The sequence below is a fragment of the Micropterus dolomieu genome, linkage group LG21, assembly GCF_021292245.1.
Source record: "Micropterus dolomieu isolate WLL.071019.BEF.003 ecotype Adirondacks linkage group LG21, ASM2129224v1, whole genome shotgun sequence".
Lineage (NCBI taxonomy): Eukaryota > Metazoa > Chordata > Actinopteri > Centrarchiformes > Centrarchidae > Micropterus > Micropterus dolomieu.
Genome location: NC_060170.1, coordinates 18152117 through 18177786, shown reverse-complemented (window position 1 = coordinate 18177786; position 25670 = coordinate 18152117). Strand labels below are relative to the sequence as shown.

The 25670-nt window shown below is 41.1% G+C and overlaps 1 protein-coding gene across 2 annotated transcripts in view; it reads left to right on the top strand.

Annotated features, from left to right (window-relative positions):
• The window catches only part of ghra (growth hormone receptor a), a 39626-nt gene extending 14308 nt beyond the window's left edge, over positions 1 to 25318 (top strand). For both annotated transcript variants that reach the window (XM_046034198.1, XM_046034199.1), the window contains exons 3-10: positions 11281 to 11410; positions 11578 to 11744; positions 13800 to 13978; positions 14628 to 14787; positions 14947 to 15037; positions 15245 to 15314; positions 19599 to 19834; positions 19949 to 25318. In XM_046034198.1, coding sequence (XP_045890154.1) covers positions 11281 to 11410; positions 11578 to 11744; positions 13800 to 13978; positions 14628 to 14787; positions 14947 to 15037; positions 15245 to 15314; positions 19599 to 19834; positions 19949 to 20720 — 1805 coding nt within the window. In that variant the 3' untranslated portion in view covers positions 20721 to 25318. The remainder of the gene's footprint in view (positions 1 to 11280; positions 11411 to 11577; positions 11745 to 13799; positions 13979 to 14627; positions 14788 to 14946; positions 15038 to 15244; positions 15315 to 19598; positions 19835 to 19948) is intronic.
• The last annotated feature ends 352 nt before the right edge of the window (positions 25319 to 25670 follow it).

Genomic DNA, 25670 nt, shown 5'->3' with positions numbered 1-25670 from the left:
ATTAGCAAGACACCCCCAATAAAGGAGTGGTTCTGCAGGTGGTGACCACAGACCACTTCTCTGTTCCTATGCTTCCTGGCTGATGTTTTGGTCACTTTTGAATGCTGGCGGTGCTTTCACTCTAGTGGTAGCATGAGACGGAGTCTACAACCCACACAAGTGGCTCAGGTAGTGCAGCTCATCCAGGATGGCACATCAGTGCGAGCTGTGGCAAGAAGGTTTGCTGTGTCTGTTAGTGTAGCGTCCAGAGCATGGAGGCGCTACCAGGAGACAGGCCAGTACATCAGGAGACGTGGAGGAGGCCGTAGGAGGGCAACAACCCAGCAGCAGGACCGCTACCTCCGCCTTTGTGCAAGGAGGAGCAGGAGGAGCACTGCCAGAGCCCTGCAAAATGACCTCCAGCAGGCCACAAATGTGCATGTGTCTGCTCAAACAGTCAGAAACAGACTCCATGAGGGTGGTATGAGGGCCCGACGTCCACAGGTGGGTGTTGGGCTTACAGCCCAACACCGTGCAGGACGTTTGGCATTTGCCAGAGAACATTAAGATTGGCAAATTCGCCACTGGCGCCCTGTGCTCTTCACATATGAAAGCAGGTCATACAGGCACGTGGAGGCCAAACACACACTACTGAGCCTCATTTTGACTTGTTTTAAGGACATTACATCAAAGTTGGATCGGCCTGTAGTGTGGTTTTCCACTTTGATTTTGAGTGTGACTCAAATCCAGACCTCCATGGGTTGATAAATTTGATTTCCATTGATAATTTTTGTGTGATTTTGTTGTCAGCACATTCAACTATGTAAAGAAAGGAGTATTTAATGAGATTATTTCGTTCATTCAGATCTAGGATGTGTTATTTTAGCGTTCCCTTTATTTTTTTGAGCAGTGTATTTAAAAAAAATGTGAGGGTGTACTCACTTTTGTGAGATACTGTAATTGGTTGTGTATCATAAATCCTATTTTTGTAGATTGCACAGTGAGAATCCCCCTCAGAATCAGGGTGTCCTGATAAGGTACTGTCATAGACAGGTGATAGTAGCTCCATCAGTTTTATGATATGTATAAAATGGAGGCATATTTTAATAGTATTCACACAATAAGGATTTCAACACTGCTACCCCTGTTTACACCTTAAGCTACCGTGTTAAATTAAAAACACTAGTATAAAAAAGATGGCTGTCTCTGCACTGGACTCTACTGAAGTTTTGAGCTCTATGTGTTCGCCCTCAAGCCTTTTTAATCTGTATTTGTTCATAAACGGTGGCAAATGTCTTAATCTCTGTGGGGTTACATTACCTTTCTGATAAGCTCTCAGACAAACCGCTTATAGCCATGTGAGGTCACACCATCGAACATTCTGAGTATTCCACCTCCTTCAATTGTTAAAATAGTCTCCATGCACTTTGGTAATCTAGGCCCGGTCTTCCTCATCAACTGTTAAAACATTTGTAAACAAAGCAGCCGCTGATAGCATGAGCAAACATGCACAGCCTGTGCCTTTCTCAAGCCCACCACTGTATCAACTTTAATCCTGACACCTGCTTTCTACACTTTACACTTAAAATGGCACGTTTCCCTCAGACACATGTTGTAGGTCGCAGAAATCATTAAATCTGGTTGAGTAGGTGAGTAACCTTAAAAATTGTGCGTTTTGGGGTTGTTTAAAACCATTTCTGCCTGGGGACGTTATAGAGCCTTCCTGAAATTCTGTGGGTTATGCTGTTTCTGCAGTATTTTTATATCCGTTGTAGAGCCAGCCGCATAACAAAATGTTTAGAGATGCTCCTATATATTTAAAGGCTAACCAGAGTGATTATAGTCAGTGGTAGTCGTTTGTCTTGATCTATCCCCAAACACACACTGTCTTTTTCTTTCCCCAAACCTTTCCCGAGTGTGTGTCTGTGTGTCTCAGCAGGACTTGCTTCTCAGCCTTATTGATTCTGTTGAGTGTGGCTGTGTTCTTGGCCACAGAGTTGGTAACCAGTGATAAAAGTGCAGAGGTCTGGTCCATCTAGCTTGTAGACACAATCTACAGTTACATCTGCTTCAAAGACAAGCAGTGGGGTATGTTTGCCCTAAGCAGTGAAGGTGGGGCCTTGTGTGGGATAGGGTGTCTGAAGTTAAACAGAAAGGAACTTAAAAAGCAGTGGAGAGAAACGCATACTGTAGATAGTGGGAAGGAGAATACATGGTTGTTGAAATGCTCTGTAATGGAAGGATGGCTGGAAGTAAAGAGTAATGGAAAGCAAGGGGCTAATCCAATAGCAACGTTCTGCATGTAGGAAACATATCCTTAGTTTAACAAAAGTGAGTTTAAAGGCAAACGTTTATAAACAGTGGGGCAGGCTGAGGAGTAGTATGGAAAAAGGTATAGCGAGCCAAAGTGAAACCGGAAAGACCTTGTCCAAAATCACACTTACATTTGCAATAACACAAATGACAAAAACAATATCCTGCTGTTCACTCCATGTTACAGGTGTGGTAAATTAATAAAAATGTGTGTTTAACATCTTTTATCTATGGTTTAACTCAACTGGTGTTTTTCAGACTAAGTGAGTTTTTTTTCTCACAAACACAGCTCTGTTTGTAACTGACTGGGTTACTTTTCTCTACTTTTCCCAACTAAAAAATCTCCGCTTTATTTTTGACATCATGACACTTTTCTGTAACTGACGAGTGCAAAGTGAATGTGTGATGTTAACGATAAATCAACCCATTGAGCTAAATCCGACAGATCTTGACGCATTTCATCTTGTTATCAGTGTAGCTTTTGCTTTTGCTGCCTTTCTCTAAAGCTTAATAAGCCCAATATTAGATTTCATCAGAAAAATGTAATAATTTCTTCATAAAGAGCGGAAGCTCTCTTTATTCCACCATAAACGATGTGGAAAACCCTGCTTACTTTTAGAAATGACCATCCCATAAGCATAGAAATAAGTGTAGATAAAGTAAGTAAGTATATAGGATAAGTAAGTATATAGGATAAGTAAGTATATAGGAGAAATGGTTATATGGATATATAGATGCATTTTATTTTTGTTATATGGTAACAAGTAAATATTTTCAGAAAGAGCAATGAAAGAAAGTGGGTGACTGCAATGAGTAATAGAAGCTTGTGGAATAGTTGCTATCTTAGAAATTATGTCAGGATTTCAGCTCTCTAGAGAGACTTTAGGTGCCATTTCATAATAAGTGGAGGGTTGTTTATTTGTGTCACCTATAAGAAAGAGCTATGGAGCCATTTTGACTCATTTATGAAACAGGGTTCTCACACTTCAGTGTGAGGTCACACAGTTGCCGGCTGAATTTAACATGTTGCTTTGTCCCATAAGAAAATGTTTGACACCCTGCTAAAGTGCAGGGTGTCAAACATTAGAGGGTGGCAGAGTGGACGAAGCTAAAGAAAGGTGAGGAGTGAAAATGTGTGCGCTCAGTATGTCCATGCTGTAAGCCTGACACCTCTGCTCATCTATAGTTACTCTCACTTGAACATAATATGACATAACTAAGCCAATACTGTGGGCTGTAGTGGCATTTGAGGAGATTAACATCATTAGTTCTGACTAATAAATCGCTGGAACCAGAAAAAGCTGACTGGGTCACTGCATGGTTAGCTACACCAGATTGTTTTCTGTAAGACTTCAAAGCTATGAACACTGATGAGAGTCATGAGGATCAGGTGGAGCGAGAACTTGTCATTCTGTGGTCCCACACTTAAATAGGAAAGAGGTCCCGTTGTGTAACTGGGAGCAAAGGTAGAACTTGTTCAAGGAATTGGACAATGGTATTGTCGGTTTTTGTTTTGAAGGTTTAGAACGTGTGTGCGTCTGTGCACTTACGTGTGAAACTGCATGTGCGTGTTGGCAGTTATTTATATCCCCTGTTTACGTTCCCTTGTTTGTATCTTGTTGCAGTCTCTCACCTTTCTCCCCCTCTCTTCTGGCCCACTTCTTGCCCGTCTTCAAAGTCACATGGACCTCCTGACAGAACATTTAACCTCCACTATTAGGCTCAATCCTCAGGTTCAGGCTCACTTTTATTGTTGTTATACAAACGGGATTGCGGAATGAAATGCCATTGTAGGAATTTTTTTTCCAAAAAATGAAACTCACACAGTATGTATAAATATGGAAGAAGAATGGGAGAGTTTGTGAAATTCCTGTTTGAATTTCCAGATTTTGTCCTTTTCCTCTTCCCATCTTTTCTCTTTCAATCTTTCTTTTCCTCATCAACCATGTTCCCTGTGGAAGACAAACAATGCCGTCTGCTGCACACATATTAACACATTTATTGGGGGGGTGGGGGTGCAGGGATATAATGTAGCACTTGGCATTTGCCAACTGACAGGCACTTTTACTCTTGTGTCAGTGTGTGTTGCCAATTTCTCCATCTGGTTAACAGAAACACACACACTGATGGTGCTGCAGAAAGCCTTGTGGATCATCTGGTGTGGGTGCTACGATAGCAGTCAAAAGTCGGGGCTGAACAGTTGTACCAAATAAGATGACTTAACTGTTCAAAAACATTAGCAAAAAGCAAGTGGGTATTGCTGCAATAAAGCAAATATGAACTGACTGTTTAAAAATAGCATCTATAAATATGTACTCTTTGTACTGAAATAATGTAAAAATTTGCCTTTATGTGATGGCTTTGCCCTTTAAAAAAAGGTTACATTTTATTCTTCCAGTATGGATTAAATTGACACTTACAGCAGCAATTCAGCTCTGAGTGTCTAGTAATTTGTTTACTCTGACAGTAGAGAGCAGAGTACAAGTTATTTGAGTGAAGTGACAGGGGACAATAAGGCCTACTGTTCAGCAACCGTGTGTGATTCTCTTCGAGCATAGGGCAATCAAATCAATTATGTGCTAATGCCATGACGGAGAGTCTAGTGTGTGTGTGTGGCAGACTGTGTGTTTCCTGTGTGTTATTTTTGACAGTATGGCAGCACAAGTAAGAAACAGATAAAAACACTCCCTAAAACCTGTGCGCAAACTGTACTTGCAGTCCCAAAGGAATATATGATCAAGTTCATTTATTTAGTGCTTTAAAAATAAACCATATTTGTGCCAAAGTGTTTCACCCTTATGAAACCAACCACACTTACAAAATACTAAAAAGAAATATTTTGGTAACACTTTCTATGAAGGCCATCACTATAATGACTTATGCATATATTTAAAAAAAACATACAATACGTCCATAAGACCATAGGCGGAAATCCCCTATCTGAGGGGTGTCCCCCCCCTTAAAAAACATTAAATAATATAATGATATATACTTAGAATAGCTGTGTAAATACTAAAACAATACAAACGCAAACAGGGCAATTAAAGTGCGTTTTAAGTGTAGAAACATTTTGAGTCCCCCCTCTCTTTGCCTCACAGTGGTTTGGGCCACTGCCTGCTTTCCCTCAGGGGAGTCCGGTCGGAGAAAACCAGTTCAAATCCGTCAGTAGTTGCGGAACTCCAGTAATGTTAAGCAGGCTGGCAGAGCTGTATGCACTTAAAACATTGGATGAACTGATTATTTTGTCTTTAATACAGATGATGCTGAGTCATTAATAAATGAATCATGACAAAAAGTTATGATAACCGGTTATTTATCCATGAGCCCACTCTGTTATTATAACATTACCTAGCTTATTTGGCAGCTTGTTTAACAGTTTATTGGATTGTAAGTCACCTTCTACAGCTAGAGATGTGCTGATTGATCAGCTGGGGACTGAAATAGGCCATTTGTTTCGCTTACTCTGCTCTGACCAGTGACCGGGGCCGAGCAGTGTCAAATATCCAATTTTCTGCCGGTCACTTTGAATGTTACACGCTGCGCCGTGTTCCACATGTGTGCACAGACAGTAACCTCATGTCACAGCCACACACACAGGCTAAAACATGTCTTAGGTGTGTGGAAGTTTTTCATGTGAAGAAGACGCGAAGCTCACTATTTACATCTGCAGAGAAACACACAGAAAGAGACGCTGTGGATATTGTAAAGCAGGGAGCAGGTAAAGTAACAGTGAACACAGCTGTTGGTGACGATGTCATTCAGACCACGGTGGTCTCCATCGGTAATTAACAACAAGCCTCCTCCTCACGCGGCTCATCTGCTGCTGTGAAAACGGAATAGCGGGTGAAAAGTAAGAATTACATAAAACTGCTGACAAATAAAGTCAGAGCAGACAGAGACAGACAGACAGGTGTAGGTGTGTGCTTGTGTGTGATGGGAAAAGCAAGGTGAGCAAATTACTGTAGTTTGTGATTAAACAAACATAAATTAGAGGATTAAGTGGAATTAAAATGGTGTGCAATTTATTTTCAGCTCCTTCCAGTGAAAATGCTCATGTTATTTTATAATCATGTTTCATTATGACCATATTTGAGACCAGTGAGAATAGCTAACATTTATAGTGGTGCTGATGGGGATCCTAATAAAAATAGATTTTTCCAATAAATAGTTACAGAAATGTTTGTGTATGCTGTCAGTTATAGATCTTAGAAAGAAATAAAATCGGCAGGTCAGACCTTTTAAAAAATCAGTAACTGGAATCAGCCAGGAAAAATGTAATCTGTGCATCTCTAACTACAGTGATAATCCTGTGTGTGAACTGATATTAGGCTAATACCATATCTACGATTGTGTAGGATTTTGTGCATTATCATGTTAAGTGACAGATCAGTTGGCCTGCTGCCATTAAATATCTAATATATATGTATATATAGTAGTAAGACTTCTCTCTGTGTACACGTATCCTATACAAGGACAATTTTATGTTTATTGTGCCCCCCTACTGTGAGATGAGATTTACGCCCATGCATAAGACATTATAACAGTTGTTATCACTTACAAACATGCATTAGGTGCTATAGCAAAGTGCATAACGTATTATACCCTATATTTGATTTAATGTTTTATAACTAATAGTAATACCAGTTTATATCAATGACTCTGCCTCGTTATAAATACACCAGTCCACCCCTGTATAATATATTACAGGTGGACATAATACCAAATGCACTAATTATAAGAACACGTCATTGTTTGCTTTAAGTAAAGTGACACACATTTTGCGCAGGAAAACAACTTTTATTTATGTTTCTTCACTTTATGAACAATCTGTATAAATTTTTAACATTTTGCAGTTTAGCACAAAAACACAACTTACGTTAACGTTAATTAGTATGCCTTCAATCCACTGCATCTGTTAGGGCCTGTCCATAGGCTCGCCTTTCATCCATGACAACATGTGAGCCTCTTCTTACATGATGTTGATCAGCAACAGGTCTTCTCTTGAGCGATCTCTCACCACCCTGAGAATGAGTGTCCTTGATGTAATTATGTTGTGTTTTTGTGCTAAACTGCAAAATGTTAAAAATTTATACAGATTGTTCATAAAGAAGAAACATAAATAAAAGTTGTTTTTCTGCGCAAAATGTGTGTCACTTTATTATACAGGGGTGGACATTTTAACACTTTACTTAAAGCAAACAAAGACATGCTATATAACATTAAACATTACTGTAAGCTATTATTCCATTTTATATCACTAATTCAACATGGTGACATTACACTAAAGTGTATTTATAACGAGGTAGAGTCGATGGTTATAATGTGTTATGGAACATGGTCAGAGATTCTTGTTGCACATTGATATAAACAGGTATTACTATTAGTTATAAAACATTAAATCAAAAGGTCATAATACGTTATGAACTTTGGTATAGCGCCTAATGCATGTTTGTAAGTGATTATAAAAATTGTTATAATGTCTTATGGACGCATTATATTGTTTTATAAATATATGCATAAGTCATTATAGCGATAACCTTCATAGAGACCTTCATACAAGTGTTACTAATATTTTCTCTGCATTCAGACAGAACTTCAGCAGCATTCTGTACTAATTGTAGATGGGAAATACAGGTCTAACAGAAATTACGAAATGCACAGTCAAGATTTACAGTATGTTAAGTCTGGGAGGATATTAGTGAAACCAAGCACTTTCTCCATGTCAGATGGGATTAGGGAGTGCATAAAGTGTCGTTAGATGCAATTCCATGTTGTTCCAAGTACAAATTTATCAACTGAGTTTATGTCTGTTAGATTTGAATTCACACTCAAATAATCACACCAAGATTCCCTGTAGAAGGTGAGTGTTATCCAACATTTAATGCAGTTCTGTCAACCTGCACAGCTGAGCTTGGTTGCTAAATGTTGGTGAGAATTTCAACTACATCGCAGATCAAACTGATCGACCTGCTTGTAATTGGTTGTGGTGGTAGCATATATAAAGTGAACGGTAACAGACCCAAAATTGAACCCTGAGGGACACCACACAGAATGATAGCTGGGTCAGATAATAGACATTTCTCTCACAGATCATTAAGGGAAATAATGACAGTAATTTTATTCTCAATGGCATTTCTGTTTTTCAAAATGACATGTTGGCCTACAGTTTTGCTGGCATTACATCATAATCCACACATTGACTCTTTCTGACAAGACACTGTCTGTCTCTCTCTCTCTCTTATTCCTCTCTCCTTTTAGCAGTCTTTTGAAGCGTTATTAACCTCAACATCAGTTTAAATCTGCAAATTAGCTAGAAACGGTGGTAATTCATTACGTTATGGCCTCATTTCCTTTGCGCCCCTCATGAAAATCAAGAATTTCAACAGGGTCACTGATAAAGCCTAGTCGCACCTTTCTCACTGCTTTTTTAGTGCTGTTTGCCAGCTGGCGCAAGGGCTGGGAGAAGAGTGCTTTATTTAGGCTATTTATTGGATTTTAAACCTTAATGGCTAAAGCTGACATCGAGGTAGATAAGTGGTTTCCTAGCTCCTCTGTATGGACTGATGAAGACAGGACGTGAAGCTAAAAGCTCTTCATCAGTCTCGGCTGCAACACAGCCCACATGGACCGACACATCTGGACCGCCAGGATGAACGCGCGCGCACACACACACACACACACACACAATTAGGTTTCTTCTTCCAGCCAAAGGGGTTTCAACTGCTGATCATTTAATGGCAGCTGGCAGGTACAGGCAGGATTTTGTCATGGTCTGGTTGTGTATTAGTACATGTAGAAAATGAGGAGTAAGGCCCTGCAACAAAATTACCAGCTGATTTATGCAGGTAATCCTTTCTGTCACGTTATCGCCCATTGGCTTATTACAAGCCAGTTACAACTTGAACAGTATATTTTGCTTTTTTTATCCTCGGAAAAAGACATTATGCTCATGTATAGGATTAATCCTTATGCTATCAGAGAAGAAGTGTGACTGCCGCTGCGCAACCTTTCACCTCTGACACACTTCAGATTTGACTGCCATCCAGAGCTGTGTTCAAGAATGCAAACAAGTTTTTAAAAACTGCCTGTACCTTATGACCTTTACCAGCAGAGCCCCATTCTTTATGGAGAGGTTATCTAATGGCACAGTGGATAAGACACATGCCTTTGGTGTGAGACACCCGGGTTTGATTCCCACTGTGACCCATCCACCATTGTGTCCCTGAGCAAGACACTTGCGACTTCTGACATGTATGGCAATTGTAAGTCGCTTTAGATGAAAACGTCAGCTAAATGAATAAATGAAAATGTAACATTCAAAATACTGTCTGTTTGCTTTCAAGTTTTATTAGAACAGCTGTGAGATGACATTCAGATGTGTTATTATGTACATAATGACATATGAGCAACAGTTTAAACTCTTTGTGTATGAGGTTATATAAATTGTTTTTTTTTTCATATGCATTAAATTTTTTATGTAATCCTGCTATAGTCTTAAACTCTCCTTTACATCCAGTGTCTGCAGAAAGCTCTTTGATGGAGGCAGCTGGAATTTGTTAGATGGGGGAGGGAGGCCGAGTTGAAATAGCAAAGCTCTGGGAAACACGACAGTGTGCAGAAGATGAAGGGAGGGAAGGTGGGATCAGGGAGGGAGGGTTCAGAGGCACAACAGCGTAGGAATGCAATGAATTATGAGGTTACACTGGCATGAAATAGAAAGTAAGCAAAGTAACAGTGTAAATTCTGTGTGAATAAATTATACGGATTTGCAGTCTGGCCTGCCTGGTGCTGGGCTTGTTTGGGCTGTGTTTTGTTATAGTTTCTGTGGTTATCAGTGTGTTTACCTTAACTCGGGATGCATGGGTGCGTGTCTGTCCAAATGTTGTATACATACAGATACTGGTAGCTTAGTATTTATTCTTTTCTAAGTAAGATTTAGCAGTATTCAGTGAGTCTATGTGGAGATAATTCTTGTTTAGTGTTTATAAACTCAAAAGACTATCATATGACTGTGCCCGGCTGCATTTGCGGAGTATTGCTCTGGTCTGTCTGTAATTCCTTGCCTTGCGTTGTGAAGCATGTTTATGTTCTGGGTCTGTGTGTGATTTATGCTGCAGCCAGCGCTGGAGGAGAGAGAGTGGGTAGAGCAGAAATCAATGACACCTTCAGTTGCTTATTTATGGTTGCACCAAACCCAAAGCTGGATCAGAAACTGGCCTCCGACAGGAGAGGGTGGTGACGAGGGGGGGGGATTGGTGATGAAGAGTGACAGGTTGCTGAGGGAGAGGTGGAAAGGGCTGAGTCTGGGCCTCAGAGTTGGGCAGAGAAATTATATGAAAAGTGTGTGGAGAGATCTAACGGTTCTAAAGGCATGGTGCCTGAAATTGGATGCAACATAACACCTTCTATTAGCAAGTTGTTTTCTTATTCACACATGCGTCACAAGCTTACAGGTAGCTGAAGTAAATTTTAGATTAACATAAGCTGCAGGCTGCAAATTATCTCCTGGCAGCAGAAAGTGTTGCCCCCATTACACATGGCATGGCTTTCATCAGGGTTGGGAGTTTTTTCTCATGGCAGCTACATGTAGGCCGTAGCCTTCATCACTTAAAATATTTGATGCTAATGCAATGTAAGGGACAAGTATTTTAAAATTCAAACATTATGTGCTCACATGCTACAGAAGAATTATTAAATTGTACATGTATGTCTGAAGCTCACAACTAGAACATCCTATTATTTTTCATCCCTCAAGGATGGTTGGTGAAATTGAAGTGTTGTTATTATATTGTGGTATAAAAATTGTTTATGTTTCCTCACTCTTACCTAAAGGTTTAGATTGCATTGCAGCTAGCTTATTCAGTTATGGCTGAATTTGCCCCCATAGGGTCAATAGTGGTGATTGATCACCCTAATCCAATCTGGGTTCCTCTGCTTGTTCTGTCTCTGGTCCTTACCTTTCTTTGTCTTTCCCTCAATGTCTTTCAGCTCCTCCTGAACCTCATTTCACAAAGTGCATATCGAGGGACCTGGAGACATTCCGATGTTGGTGGAGTCCAGGCAACTTCCACAACCTGTCCACCCCTGGAGCACTCAGAGTCTTCTACAATAAGAAAGAGTGAGTGTGATTGCCACTTCACCGGGAGACTGGAAGCAATTGTTTCCCATTTGGAGCACTTTGTGTATCTGAGTGTGCATGTGCGAGTTCCATTAAAGACAGTATAACCTATCATTTCCCCCTTTGCTTCTATTTCTCTTCCTTCTTTCACTGTTTCCCTCCTACAGCTCGCCCACCAGTGAATGGAAAGAGTGTCCAGAGTACATCCATTCAAATAGGGAGTGCTTCTTCGATGCAGAACACACATCCGTTTGGATTACCTACTGCATGCAGCTCCGCAGCCAAAACGTCACCTATTTCAATGAGGATGACTGTTTCACTGTAGAGAATATCGGTTAGTAACAAACATTTGTGCATATATCCAGATTTTTGTCCCATGAATTAGGTAAATTCAACTTTGCATTTCAAGTGAACTTTGTAAAACATGTTCTAGCATAATTTTTTCTCCACATGTAGAATTAGCAGGGCTGTTAATAGGAGGAGAATTTTTACAGATTATTATGTAAATGTATTCAGACACCACAGATCACCTACACAAAAGGTTTCCAAGAAATGGTAGTCGGTGCTGCACATCAGCTAATCCAGCAAATGCCGAATGCTTCACAAATAACACAATCAGACACATGGGTTCACACAGTAGGTGTTTTGATGTCTGACGGCCTTTATCTAACCAGGGGTCTCATTTATAAGCAGTGCGTACATACAGGGCTGGAAATGTATGCCACTTCCCAAGCAAACGTTGTGATATATAAAAAACAAACTTGACGGGAAAATGTGATGTCCTGTAAGTAAACTCTGAACCATGCGTACGCACATAAAGAGGAGAAATGAGAAACGGCGACTCACATGGCAGAAGGATGAAAGGGTTTGAAATTAATAGGCCTAATATTGTGTAAAATAAATCGAAATTTTACCTCTGAGTATTGTAGGCTTAAACCTTTCTGAATAAACAAACACCTGTTTGATTGACTTTCCCTGAAGTGTGCAAAAAAACTATTTAAGATCATTTGCAGCGCACACAAAAAGAACCACATTTAGGATAATAAACACAAATGGAGATATGTTTCTGCAAAAGAACGCCTCAAATACAGTATGTACAGTTTAATCAGGAATCAGGAAGGCTACTTGCATGCAGTGCAATTTATTCTCATAAATAAGGTGAGCAGGAGGAGATATTACATTTTAATTTGTTGCCGTTTTCAGAGCGTCAGTCGAGCAAATCCGAGAGCATAGTTTCATATATTGTTATCAGATGTTCGTTGCCTTATTGAGCCAAACGCTGTGCGCCAGCGTGTGGATGTGATGCGCTGCTTGTAAAAACACGTTATGGAATTTACAACACTATTTTATTAAGTAAATCTTTCAGCTCATGTCATTTACAACAAGTCATATTTCTTTTAACTCATCTGCAACCTCATTAAGTGAGTGGACTGTTTGTGTAGCCTAAATAAATGATTAAACACAAGTGGAATGCATTTTTTTTACTCTCTTTTCAAAAAAGGGAATCCAAATTAGTACCTGGGTCGTCCCATCTTGTGTGTGTGTGTGTGTGTCCCTCCAGCCAGTGACATCATTACTCAAGAGGAATGCCTGTTCCTGCAGAGCGGTTACAAAGGGGTAGAGCTCCGGTGCCCCCTTTGCTCCGTTTTTTTACCCACCAAACAACATGCTTCAGCTTCAGCAAAAGGAATGTCAGTGTCACACTGAGTTCAATTTTGTTTAGTAGCTTTTCTGTCAAAATTTGCTTCCTTTTCTTCCCGCAGTCAGTATGTGTTAATATTAATGAGGGGCGTTTCACTGACCATTGATAGGTAACTATGGGCGTTTAAAAAGTTGGACATGAAGCTCCCTCACATGCGCTATTTCAAGTTGATTGTGATTTATAAAGGGAACTTGCTTACAGATGTGCGTACGCACGGGTTTATACGTGAATATTTTTTGGCGTACGCCATTTTTTGCTTTTGGGCTTACGTACACTTTTAGTGAGGTTTCTATGCACAGTTTTATAAATGAGACCCCAGGAATGTAGAAGATGCTGATATTACTGTATGGTTACATGGCAATGTCATATGTTTGCTGACACCTCTTCCACGAAGAAACCTACCTTTGTTTATTAGCTCTCCTCACATCGCATGTGCTCTGTAAATTGATACAAGGCACAGCATGCTAGCTCATAAACATTCATACAGTATAGGTGACCTCCACCTATATGCTATTTTAATTGATTTTTAGAACATATATGTTAGTTTCTTTGATTAACTATAAGTCTTTATTTGTTCATCTACATGTCATCGAGTGCATTCAAGGCCATCAATTAATTTACTGTGTTCAATGATATAAATGATATATGATATAAATGTTAAAACGGATCTTTTGCTCTTTTTTGCAGTACGTCCTGACCCACCAGTGTCTCTAAACTGGACCCTGCTCAATGTAAGTCCCTCCGGGGTAAGTTATGATGTCATGGTCAACTGGGAGCCCCCACCCTCTGCAGACGTCAGTTTGGGCTGGATGCGCATTGAGTATGAGATACAGTACAGGAAGACAAATACCACGAACTGGAAAGCAGTAAGTTTTCTCTCTTAACTTCTCTGCCTTTGTCCTTTGCTTTTATGCACATTTGCATGTCCCGACACATGTAAACACACGCCTTAAAACTTCACAAAATACCTGTGTGCACATGCACAAGCTCACACAAATGTAAACACTCATGCAGCCTCTTTAAAGTAAATTGTAGGTAGGTCATACAGTGCACAGTGTCACGTTTCCTCTACCCTCCCCCCTGGACTCCTGTGGTTAAAATGCAGTGCAGCTTTGTTGGCAAGGCAGTGCACGCCAGAGCAAGGCCCTCTGGGAAAACCTAGCCTCTCTGAAAGAAGTGAAGGGAGGGTTCTGTAGGTCAGAGGCCATGGGACCTTGAAGAGGCTCATATTCATTACCGCCTGGCCAGCTAGTCTAACAAATACTGTTATAGAGCCCTTATTTATGACAGTATGTCCTCTACCCAATATAACTGAAATGCCTCAACAATTGTACCTTTGGAAAGGTCTCCGTTACAGGTACCAAAAATAAACATAGACTTCTTGACACCCTGTTTAGCTTCAGTCATCTTCGTTGTAGCTGTCTATGTTAGGTAAGCAAAAGCGGAATCCTTTTCTAATTAGTTAAAACACAGCAAAGTTTTGTCTCTCTCTCCTTACATGTTTCTTTATTCCAGTTGAAGATCCAGCCACACACCCAGCAGACAATCTACGGTCTGCACATAGGAACAGAGTACGAAGTGCACATCCGCTGCAGGATGCAGGCCTTCACTAAGTTTGGAGAGTTCAGCGACCCCATCTTCATTCTAGTGACTGAGATTCCCAGCAAAGGTCATGGTGGGTCATGGGGTGGAGCAATCAATCTTGTGGTTAGATGCAATAAATAATCATTGCTTTATTCAGGTCAGACAGACACAACACAACCAGGAACATTGTTGTTGTGATGACAACTATGCTGATGGTGATGATAGGTTCTGTTTCATCTCGTTTATTTAGAGTCAACTTTCCAGCTCACGCTGGTTTTTGTTTTCGGGGTTGTGGGCATCCTCATAGTCATCATGATAATTGTCGTCTCTCAGCAGCACAGGTAGGAACAGACTCTCTTGCTCTTTTATTCATGTACACCAACAGTGTCCAAAAAAATATTCAAGCTCTACTGCATAAACGATGGCAGTTACAGCGGGCCAGATGTTGGCAAAATCAGCAGCAGATTGTTGCTGAACAGCTCTTGGTAAACTGACAACTGTGAACAGATTATCTTCATCATATCCTTTTCTTCTTCCTTGCGTTGCAGATTAATGATGATTCTGTTGCCACCAGTTCCTGCTCCCAAAATTAAAGGCATCGATCCAGAGCTGTTAAAGGTACATTACTGCTGACTATTATTCTCCCTTGTCTGTATTTATACTTATGTGAACGTACATACTAGACCACAACCTATACATTGGCATAATATCGGTGTGTGTATGGCATACACACTGTATGTTGGCCAATATGTTACAAGAAATTGCAGTACTAAAGATGCCAAAGATGCTTTGTGTTTGTGGTAATTCAAAACACTGTCACCACCTACATAGTTCATCCATCAGAGAGCACAGAGAAGGTTATTGTTCAACTGTAAAATGTCCCAGTATTAAAACTTTTTAATATGTCAATTTTGTTGGATTTATGTTATGGATTTATTTTACAAAGCAAATATTGGCTTATATGAAGTTTTATAAACTAGATTTGGGAAAAAATCACTTACCTCAAACGACAGACTCAGAAGTCGTTCTCAATCTTTCGGACAACGACATGTTCGACGAGCATCTAACGTCAGATATACTGGAGTCTTCGCCTTCTCTCGAACAACTTCGACTGAAATGTCGGCTGCATTCAGCTACTCATATTCCCCAGCGATCACAGCTACGATCTCCGACAATTCAAATATTGTCGGGCCTTCGCCTGCCAGCAGCTCCAGGGGGAGATCCCGGCTTCGGCGCTCCGAGCTCAGTACTTCCGGTTTATCAACGCTACTTCCGGGGCAACGACAACAGCAGACCATCCCCAGTGTCACCCTCTTCACGCAAAAGATTGTCGCCGGTAACCACATCGAATTCACTCCACCGATTAATCCATCCTCACATAGTACTTACACCAGCAGTATTTTGCTCCCCTTTTTCTTTGTACCCTGACAATATAAATTCAGTCTTCCTGGACCGCAGGTCAGAGCTGGACGATTACCTGTCCCTAATCTTAGACCTGGCCTCACAGTTTGGCGGCAGCGGTTTCCATCTACCACGTCTTCTTTTCGTCTCAAGCTGCCAGCCGCGTGCAGCAGTTCAACCAAGGGACATACTGGGGCACCCTAGACCCCATGCTTATTGACGCGTCTTTGCAGCACGACCCTCGAACTGCAACCTTTGCTGCGCACCACCAGATCCAGTCTCAATATGCACCCTCACAGTCTACTACTCTGTACCTTTACGGTGTCGACCGAAACAGCCCGGCATCGTGTAGAATCGTAACGTCTCCAGTCAATACAGTATTTAAGTCGACACGTACGCCTTCTTTTCGTAACTAGATTGCTAAATAAATAAATATAAAAAATAAATAAACTTTAAAATTAATAAATAAAATAAATAAATAAAAATGGTTTGCTTGCAGCCAAACACGCAAGCAATACAACGAAAGAAAGAGAAGAGCACGCCTTTTTCTCCTCACGTGCCTGCACCATAAACTGTATAATAAAGCCCTGCACGCACTGCACACCTTCTGCTACAGTCTAAGGCACGTTCGCCTCTGTTGCAAGTTTCACCACAAGCTCGGGTTTCCGTCGCTGTCATTTTCTGGTACCATCTAACACTTTGCCGTACATTTTTATGTGCTACTCCCACACGTCCGCCTACTCAGTCAATGCAATACTCAACCATTCCATTGCCCTAATCCGCACCGCAGGACAAGGAGCCTGGCCATCCAAGGCAGATATAACCAGCGCTTCGAAGTGTTTCCCATTCACTCCGACTACTGGCACCTTTTCGGCGTTCTCTGGAAGGGCGCTACTACTTTGCAGCTCGTCTAACCTTCGGGCGTAAGAGCAGCCCAAAACATCAAGTGAAATAAATAAATAAATAAATAATAAGATATAACTAAATCAAATTAATTAATAATTAATATATATTGAATAATATATATTTAATATATATTTAACATATATTAACGTCACAGATGACTTCCTCACCTTTTTGCCACCCTCTACGCCACCATCTTATGGCATCAACATCTCGACCCTCTCTCCCCAGAGAAAACAGAAGGACCCAACATATCACTGGAGCTCCTGGGCATCACCTTCGACTCAAGGTTACTCCAGGCATCCTTGCCCCCAAGAAAATCCACCACATTTCCTTGCCAATTTTCAATTTCCTTCTGGCCACCATCACACCAAACGCCGTCTTCTCTCACTACAGAGCCACTTAACTACACCACCCGGATCATCCCACAAGATCGGTCCTTCCCGTCGCATCTCCTTTCCATAACCGCTTCCGTCCCATCTCTCCATGACCACATCAAACTAGACGCTGCATGCAATGGAGCTTAAACACAGTTAGATTTCCTTTCATCCCGGAACAGCATCTCCTTCTTCCACGACGATCATCTAGCTCTTCACAGATGCTGCCTCTTCTGTCGTCTGCGGCTACTATGGCGGTAGTTGGTTCGCAGCGGACTGGCCACCCGAATCAGCCCTCCCTCCTTCCCCTACCATCTACGTCACGTACCCAGTCTTTTTGCAGCCATTCTTTGGGGGGTCTAAGCGGTCCAAGAAAATATACTCAGGCTCAGTGCAGTGGTAGACATAATCAACAGAGGACGGTCCCATTGCCCAGACACAATGCAACTCATGCAGAGGCTCACCTTGGTTTTCAGCACAGCGCCATTCATCATCCGAGCCTCCCATATTCCAGGCCACGAAAACACTATCGTTGACTGTCTTTCTCGCTCAGATCGGGTTACCTGACTCCATATGCGGTCCAAGAATCCACTTTCCTATAGGCATTTTTGGCTTCTCGCACTGCTCAGGGTTCACCACCTCCAGCCTCAACTATCATCCGAGTCTATATGCCACTATGGCCCGACATTTCCATACCATCTGCAGACACACTCATTTATCACCTAAAACGCAGCGAAATTAACCAATCCGGTCTGCCGCAACCCATCTACCTCTCCCAACTCTATTCTTACCTCAGTCCGTACGAACCAGTACAATGCTACGCAGACTCGATAATAGCCAGCCGCGCTTCCCCTCAAGATCCTCTGTAGACAGGGACAGTAGCCGCTCTTCTGATTTCACTAACTCCTCCGCCAAATTCTATCCAAATCCGGCATTTCCCCCAAACTCTACAGAGCTGCCTCCACCGTCTCCAGGCAGGGAATCCCAGACAACATAATCAAATCCTCGGCCGCTGGTCCTCACCAGCATACCTCACTTACATCTGTTATGACCTAAACGGTATCAGAAACGCTCACACACACCTTTCCATCTGAAGTTCTTTTGGGGGTTTCCGCACGTCCACGGACTAAGAGACGGCTCCCCCACTCTGAGTCTCGACTCCACCAGTTCCCACACACCTTCTTGCTAGTAGACACTAGTCTGCTCTTCACTCACGCATCCATCGGTGCAGATCCGACTCCTCCCCTTCGTCCCTCACCTGTCTTCCCCTCAACCCTTCATCCATCACACCTCGACCCCTACCCCTCATCCCTTGACCCTCTCCCCCATCCCTACATCCCTCAGCCCACCCTCTGGACACTCGATCCGCTCTTTTCGTACAATCTTTCTCGGCTCCATTACAAGCAATAAACCATTGTTAATCTTCTACGTTCGTAGGCGTGGTCTTTGTTAGTGAAATATAGTCATATAATTTTTTCATAGATCCAATACCAGTCAGACTCGAATACATTTGTAGTGTATTTTATGCACAAAGAGTGAAATTGTAAACGTCAATAATTGACAGCTGCCAACACATGGAATTGTGCCTTGTATATTCAGTAAAGTGATTATATAAAGTCTCGTGTAACCACTGTTTTTGATTACATTTTTATTGTAATTTTGATTAAAAACCCTGCTGGGGGTCCATGTGGCTCAGTTGGATGAGGCCCGAAAAGCCACATAATCATCACACCACCTACTGTTCCTCCAATCACGGCCTGTTTATCATCTGTGTCAACTATCAAACAAACAAACAAAAGTGTCCATATGTAATTGAAAAGCAAACAAGCACTCTCGCTTTGTGTGAGTAAACAAGAACAGTAGGACCACTGAGGGATAATAAGATGTGAAGAGGGTCTTGGTTCAGCATTCTGTTGTGGGTGTATCATTGCCAAATGATGCGGGATGCATTCAACAGGCAGCCTGTTAGCTATCTACAAAACAACCTTACCCCTGGACCTGAGGGAAAAATAGTCCTGATAGGAATAAATAAATAAATAATAACGCTCGCTCGGGCAAAGGTGAAAAACAAAGCGTGTTGTATTTGTGGCTGGTATTTTTAAAAATGTACATACTATGTGCTATGTACTACAAGACACAATGCTGTGTATAGAATAGGAAAAGGTGACTTCCTGCATCCTGACTGCCATGCATACTTACATACTAATATGTGCACATGCAGAAGGGGAAGCTGGACGAGCTGAATTTGGTCCTGAGTGGTGGAGGAATGGGTGGCCTGTCCACTTATGCACCAGATTTCTACCAAGATGAGCCATGGGTGGAGTTCATCGAGGTGGATGCTGAAAACGCAGATAATGGAGAGAAGGAGGACAACCAGGGCTCAGACACCCAGAGGCTCCTGGGTCAGCCCCAACCCATCATCCACCACATGAACACAGGGTGCTCCAATGCCATCAGGTACTGCACAGATTCTCATGTAAAGGTCGTGTTTCCGTGCTGCCAGATGGCTGTACAAATACAAATTTCATCTTGTTTCTTTTCCTGTGTTCCAACTGTTTCCCTCTTCCTTAGTTTCCCTGATGATGACTCAGGCCGGGCCAGCTGTTATGACCCAGATCTGCCTGACCAAGACACCCTAATGCTGATGGCCACCCTGTTGCCAGGGCAACCTGAGAACGTAGAAGCCTCGTTTGATATTGTAGAAAGAGCCCCAGCCGCAGAGGGAGTCAAACAGCCCCTAGTCCAAACCCAAACTGGAGAGCCTCAGACTTGGGTCAACACAGACTTCTATGCCCAAGTCAGCAATGTGATGCCCTCTGGAGGAGTGGTGCTGTCTCCTGGCCAGCAACTCCGAATCCAGGAGAGCAGCGAATCAGCCACGGAGGAGGTAACACAAAAGAAAGAGAAAGAGCACATAAGCAGCGAGGACACTGATCAAAAGAAGCAGAAGGAGCTGAAGTTTCAGCTGCTGGTAGTGGATCCTGAAGGAAGCGGCTACACCACAGAGGGCAACGCTTGGCAGATCAGCACTCACCTTAGCTCCTCGATGCCTGGCGAGGGGTATCAAACCATACACCCTCAGCCAGTGGAGACCAGACCTGCAGCCACAGCAGAGAATAATCAGTCACCTTACATTCTTCCTGACTCTCCCCAATCTCAGTTCTTTACCCCTGTTGCAGACTACACAGTGGTACAGGAGGTGGATAGTCAGCACAGTCTGCTCCTCAACCCGCCTCCCCGTCAGTCTCCCCCTCCCTGCCTAACACAGCACCCACTCAAGGCCCTACCTGCTATGCCCGTAGGGTACATCACCCCAGACCTGCTGGGGAACCTCTCGCCGTGAAATGACAATGCCATTAGGTGTAAGGTTAATTCACCAGGAAGTCCCCTGCAGTCACATAAGCCTGTTTCTACCTGATTCCTGCTGGAAACCAAATAACTCGCAGCACACAGTTTGGATGAGAGTGTACAGTTGTTTGTTTGTCAGAGGGTGCTGAAAGAAAGATGTGAAACGCTGCAAGCTGTATTATTGATTATTTTACACCTGCTACATCAATTAATTTGATGCAGAGGCAGCCAAAAGTAAACATACACAATGCACAGTTTGCTTTCTCTGTTGACATCCATGCACAAGACACATATTAAAGGCTGAGACTGATTGTAATGAGTCACAAAGTATTAGCTGACTGCTCGGATCGCATTACATCTCTGGCTAATTGTGTTTAGAGCAATGACATAGTTGAAGTCTTAATCTTTCAGAGAGCTGTTGTGTGTATGATTGATTGGGAGAAGACAAGCACATTCTAGTCATGTGTTTCACGCCACACCGAGAAGGAGTCCTTGCTGTCGTTGATACCTCTTGCTGGCAGAGGTGTTTTGCTGCTCAATTCTGGCTTATTTTATATTCTTAAATTTCTTATCTCATCCTGCCTTATTATTAGTACTTCACTAGAGATCTATAGTATTAGTGTATGTGTGTGTGTGTGTGTGTGTATATGTGTGTGTGTGTGTATATATATATATATATATATAGAGAGAGAGAGAGAGAGAGAGAGAGAGAGAGATTTTTATACAAAAGGCATTAGCTAAAGGAAATAATATATACATACACACCCTACACAGTTGAAATCACTATGCAGTTTAACCTTGCATTCCTGGATTCATTCTTTTTTAATGGTATAATATTCCTATATTTGTGAAGAAGTGGCCAAATGTAGATTATATGATGTCAAGGAATTTTTTTTCTCTACAGCCACAATAGAGTTTAATAGAAAAAATATTTTCAACAACTGAAAAAAACATTCAGTACAAATGCAGCACAATCACAGAAACATGAGTAATCGGGACTAAAAATACCATCAACAATAAAAACGTCCCTACATATACAAAGTAAATTTCCTTCCTTGGGGGATATTGAAAGACATTCTGGGAAATTAAGGACAACACTAACTAAAGTAGAAGAGGAGATGAATAAAAGGGATCGTAATCTAATTCCTGGAATGCATTGAATGGTACAGTGTGTTTATAATAGTTGTGATGTTAATTTTCATTGTATTCTGACATGCGTACTGAGAACATTACGCTTAGTGCGCTTAACAGCAGTTCTTGTAGTAAGAGGAATGGTTTATTCAGATTAATTCACAACCGAGAGCCGCTCAGTACAAACAGTGCTGTACTACACTGAGCACCACCAAGTGCCTTGCTGAAGGGCGCATTGATATAGTTATTATAGCAAAAGGGAAGGGACATAAACACCCATCCAGCAGTTCAGAGAAACCAGATATTGCATTTCATCCTGTAACAGCAGCCAAGTCTCAACTCTACAACCATCACTCGCCCATAAAGTGAGCAAGCTTTGTATTTGGGAGTTGTATTCTTCTCATGTTGCATTGTTATGGCAGGGACAGCAACTGGAACAAGTTGAAAGACTCTTGAAAGTAGCTGTAATTATTTAGCTAACGTTTAATACTAGTACACCGTGTTGACAAACTGTGCCTATGATAGTGGTATTGCCTTGCCATTTCTGTGCTAAACGATGCTTACGTAATTAGGATTTGTGCATCTATGCATTGCTATGTACTGGCAGGTACTGCTATATATTGGTGAATCATTGTAGAGCATCTCTGTGCATAGAAAATCCTGCACATGTACTAACACAGCAACATGCGTACATACATACGCACAAACACACTACATCAAAAACATTTGCCTTAATTGATGTTTATTCTGCCTTCCTGACAGTCATAAGAATTATGAGCTGAAATTGTAGAAAATAGTTGCAAGGTTGAACATTTTCTGAGGCCACTGAACTGTAATTTTCACATTTATGATCCTACTCGTAAAGCTCACCACAGTTTCCAAACCAAAAATGTTGATATGGACAAGTACTTGAATTCCAAGTTCTGGTAGAGCAACAAATAAATAGATGTGAGTATTTTATGACATTATAAGCAAGAATATGTTTCTTAATAAATTATTTAGTCACATTAACTTGTAGTGTAAGCTTGCCCTTTGTTTATTGACAGTCTAAGCTTTGCTTGTGTGGGCGAGAGGGTAGCAGAGGAGACCTTTTGTAAAGGGTTTAGGCTCCTTGTGTGTTTTCACCCTATGAATTCTGTCATAAAGACTATGACAATGTGGTTCTGATCAACACAGCAACATAGCATACTGCATATAATAAGCTATCTCTGCGTAGGCCAATAGCGGCTGTGCGATGTGCGTGGTTTTTTGATACAACACAATGAATTTCCATTTCAACAAGTCTATTAATGAGTCAGGAGTATTATGATTGTATTAACATCAAGGCGGCCTCCTTCACAGCGCAAAGAAGACACGTCGTGCCTTTGAATTATGTTGTTGGAATCATCCTTGAGATAAGCAGGCTAATGGATAGATGTGCACATTGCTGGTTTTTTTTGTCAGAAGAGAGACAAAGCAAGAGCCATACAATGACAGTTTCTACAAATGTGAATATGATAAATGTGCCATTTCTCTCTTTCTGTCTCTCTTTATTTTAAAGAGCCCAGTGTTCTGATGTTGCTACCTGATGACACCAGCATGTCAATGCTGTTGCAGAAATGTCTTAATATATTTACTAGTGCTGTAAGATTACAAATATATATATATTTTTACGTCATTTATGTTACTAATCACAATATATTGCTGCTCGGTACATGTATTTTTTCTGCATTTAGCCTTACTTTGGTGATGTGGGGGGGGGGGTCATTCAAGAGAGTGCGATGATCACTGTGTTGTGTCCAAGTGGTAATGTTTTGTGATGAAACCTGCAAATTGGATGATACTGACATCGGAAAACAGTCTGTTGCTTGGGAGAAATGGGAAGGAAAGACTTTGATGCCCCAAAGTCGAGCTGCAATACAGTCAGCTATTGATGCTCATCCAATGTTCACAGAGTTTACACCCATCCAAAGATCCCCAGAAGGCTCTTTGTGTATATGAAGGAAGATCAGATAATGGGAAAAAGCACGGTTAAAGTTCTGTTTCAGTTGTACCGTGGTCATTGTGAATGTGTGCAAACTGGAATATGCAATGCAATTATAATATTTAGGAAAAGTTGTAAAAACAAACAAACAAAAAAAAGTTAAATCACTGAAAGTATTTTTTAAAGATTACAGTGAGGAAGATGAATTGGGAGGTGCTTTTCTGTTCAAGCTTACTGTATAGGTGTTTACTACATTGTGTCTGCAATTTTTTTTTTCCAGTTCACAATGAGCTCTTTCTTAATGTAGTGTTTAAACGTTTGCAACTGTTATGTCAAGCTTAGAAATGTTACAGACACTTTAGAGCAAGCACTTTGTACACATATATATCTGATGGTTAAAATAGTATTCAGATTTTGTATTTTGGGCTAAATCAAGTCTATAAATTACTTGTTATTATGAAACAGCATTATGTTTTTTTATTCAGCACAATAATCAGACAATGACAAACCTTCATTATCAATAAGCTTCAGCTTTGTCCTACAGAGTTTATGTTTATAGGACAAATTTTACACTACCAGATTGATAGAATGATGTACTGTAATGTAGTATTTAATGTTTGCTATAAGATTTATGGATAGATAGAGCAGATAGACATAGTATTTTATGAAAGCCATACCAAAATATAGGCAGAGTGAAATAGTTATATTGTAACTCTACACACTCTTACATTTCTCCCACTATGTGATTTCAGAATTTCATGATTGAAAAGTGCAAGGGGCTCCAGTGTTTGATAATGATGTGTTTTGGCCTCCAGCTTCTTTGTTTTGCATCAGTCCAAGGGGGGCTTTTGTCGCACTGTTAAACCTGGAAGTAATCGTAAGAGCTGGAATTTGGACTAGTTGTAACTCTTTATCAAACAAAGAGTGTTCACAGCACACAAGACATTTTTCAGCTTGTTGGGGAAATAGTTTAATTCTTGACTTGACTATAGCGTATACACCATGTTTTTCTATGACTGAGTTCAGTGGCTCCACTCTATATTTCTATTCACGTGTTATTTATTTGTCTGCTTGGAGCCCTCTGATCACCCAACCTCCTTATTTGACAACAGTGGATGGTGCAGCATGAGTAATGTGTTCTCTCACATGTGTCACCCAAGCTCATAAAACTAGAAATATTCAGTCAGAATTGGAAACAGCTGCATTGCGGTTGCAAGTGTGAAAAACGCAACCCCGCAATTGATCAGTTTGCATTTCCATTTGCATTAATTGGTTTGACTTTGCACAATATTGTCCAGCCTCAATCATATTTTCAAATGCTCTTGACCTTGGAGCCACTGTCCTTGTCAGTTGCCTGCTGTTATACTCAAGGCCAAGAACTGTGTGTCGATCTCTGATGATTTGAGTGTTTATCTTACCAGATGAGCCTTTCTTGTGTTGGATTTGTGATCAATAAGCTTTCAACGAATTACACAATAAATGTATATACAGCATCTCAATCATCTTGTGCATGTTTTTTTATTTATCATCAGGTGTCTCCGGAAATAAAAGAAAACACTAAACTAGTATGTTTTTTAATGTTAATAATGTTAATAATGCCAGGAATTGTCGTGTTTCTAAAACCGAACGCTTCTTCAGATTCTGTACACTTACTGGACTTATTGTTTCATTTAAAGTCATAATTAGTGTTGGAAATCTGAACTCTGTTCACAAGACCTGCCGAGAGTGTCATTAAAAGTACGCAAGCAGCATACTGCACAGCAAAGGTTAGCTCAGATCAGCACTCAGTGACAGTCCAAGATGTTAATGAAGAAAATGTACAGCCCACTCTGGCCTGAAAGTTCAAATACA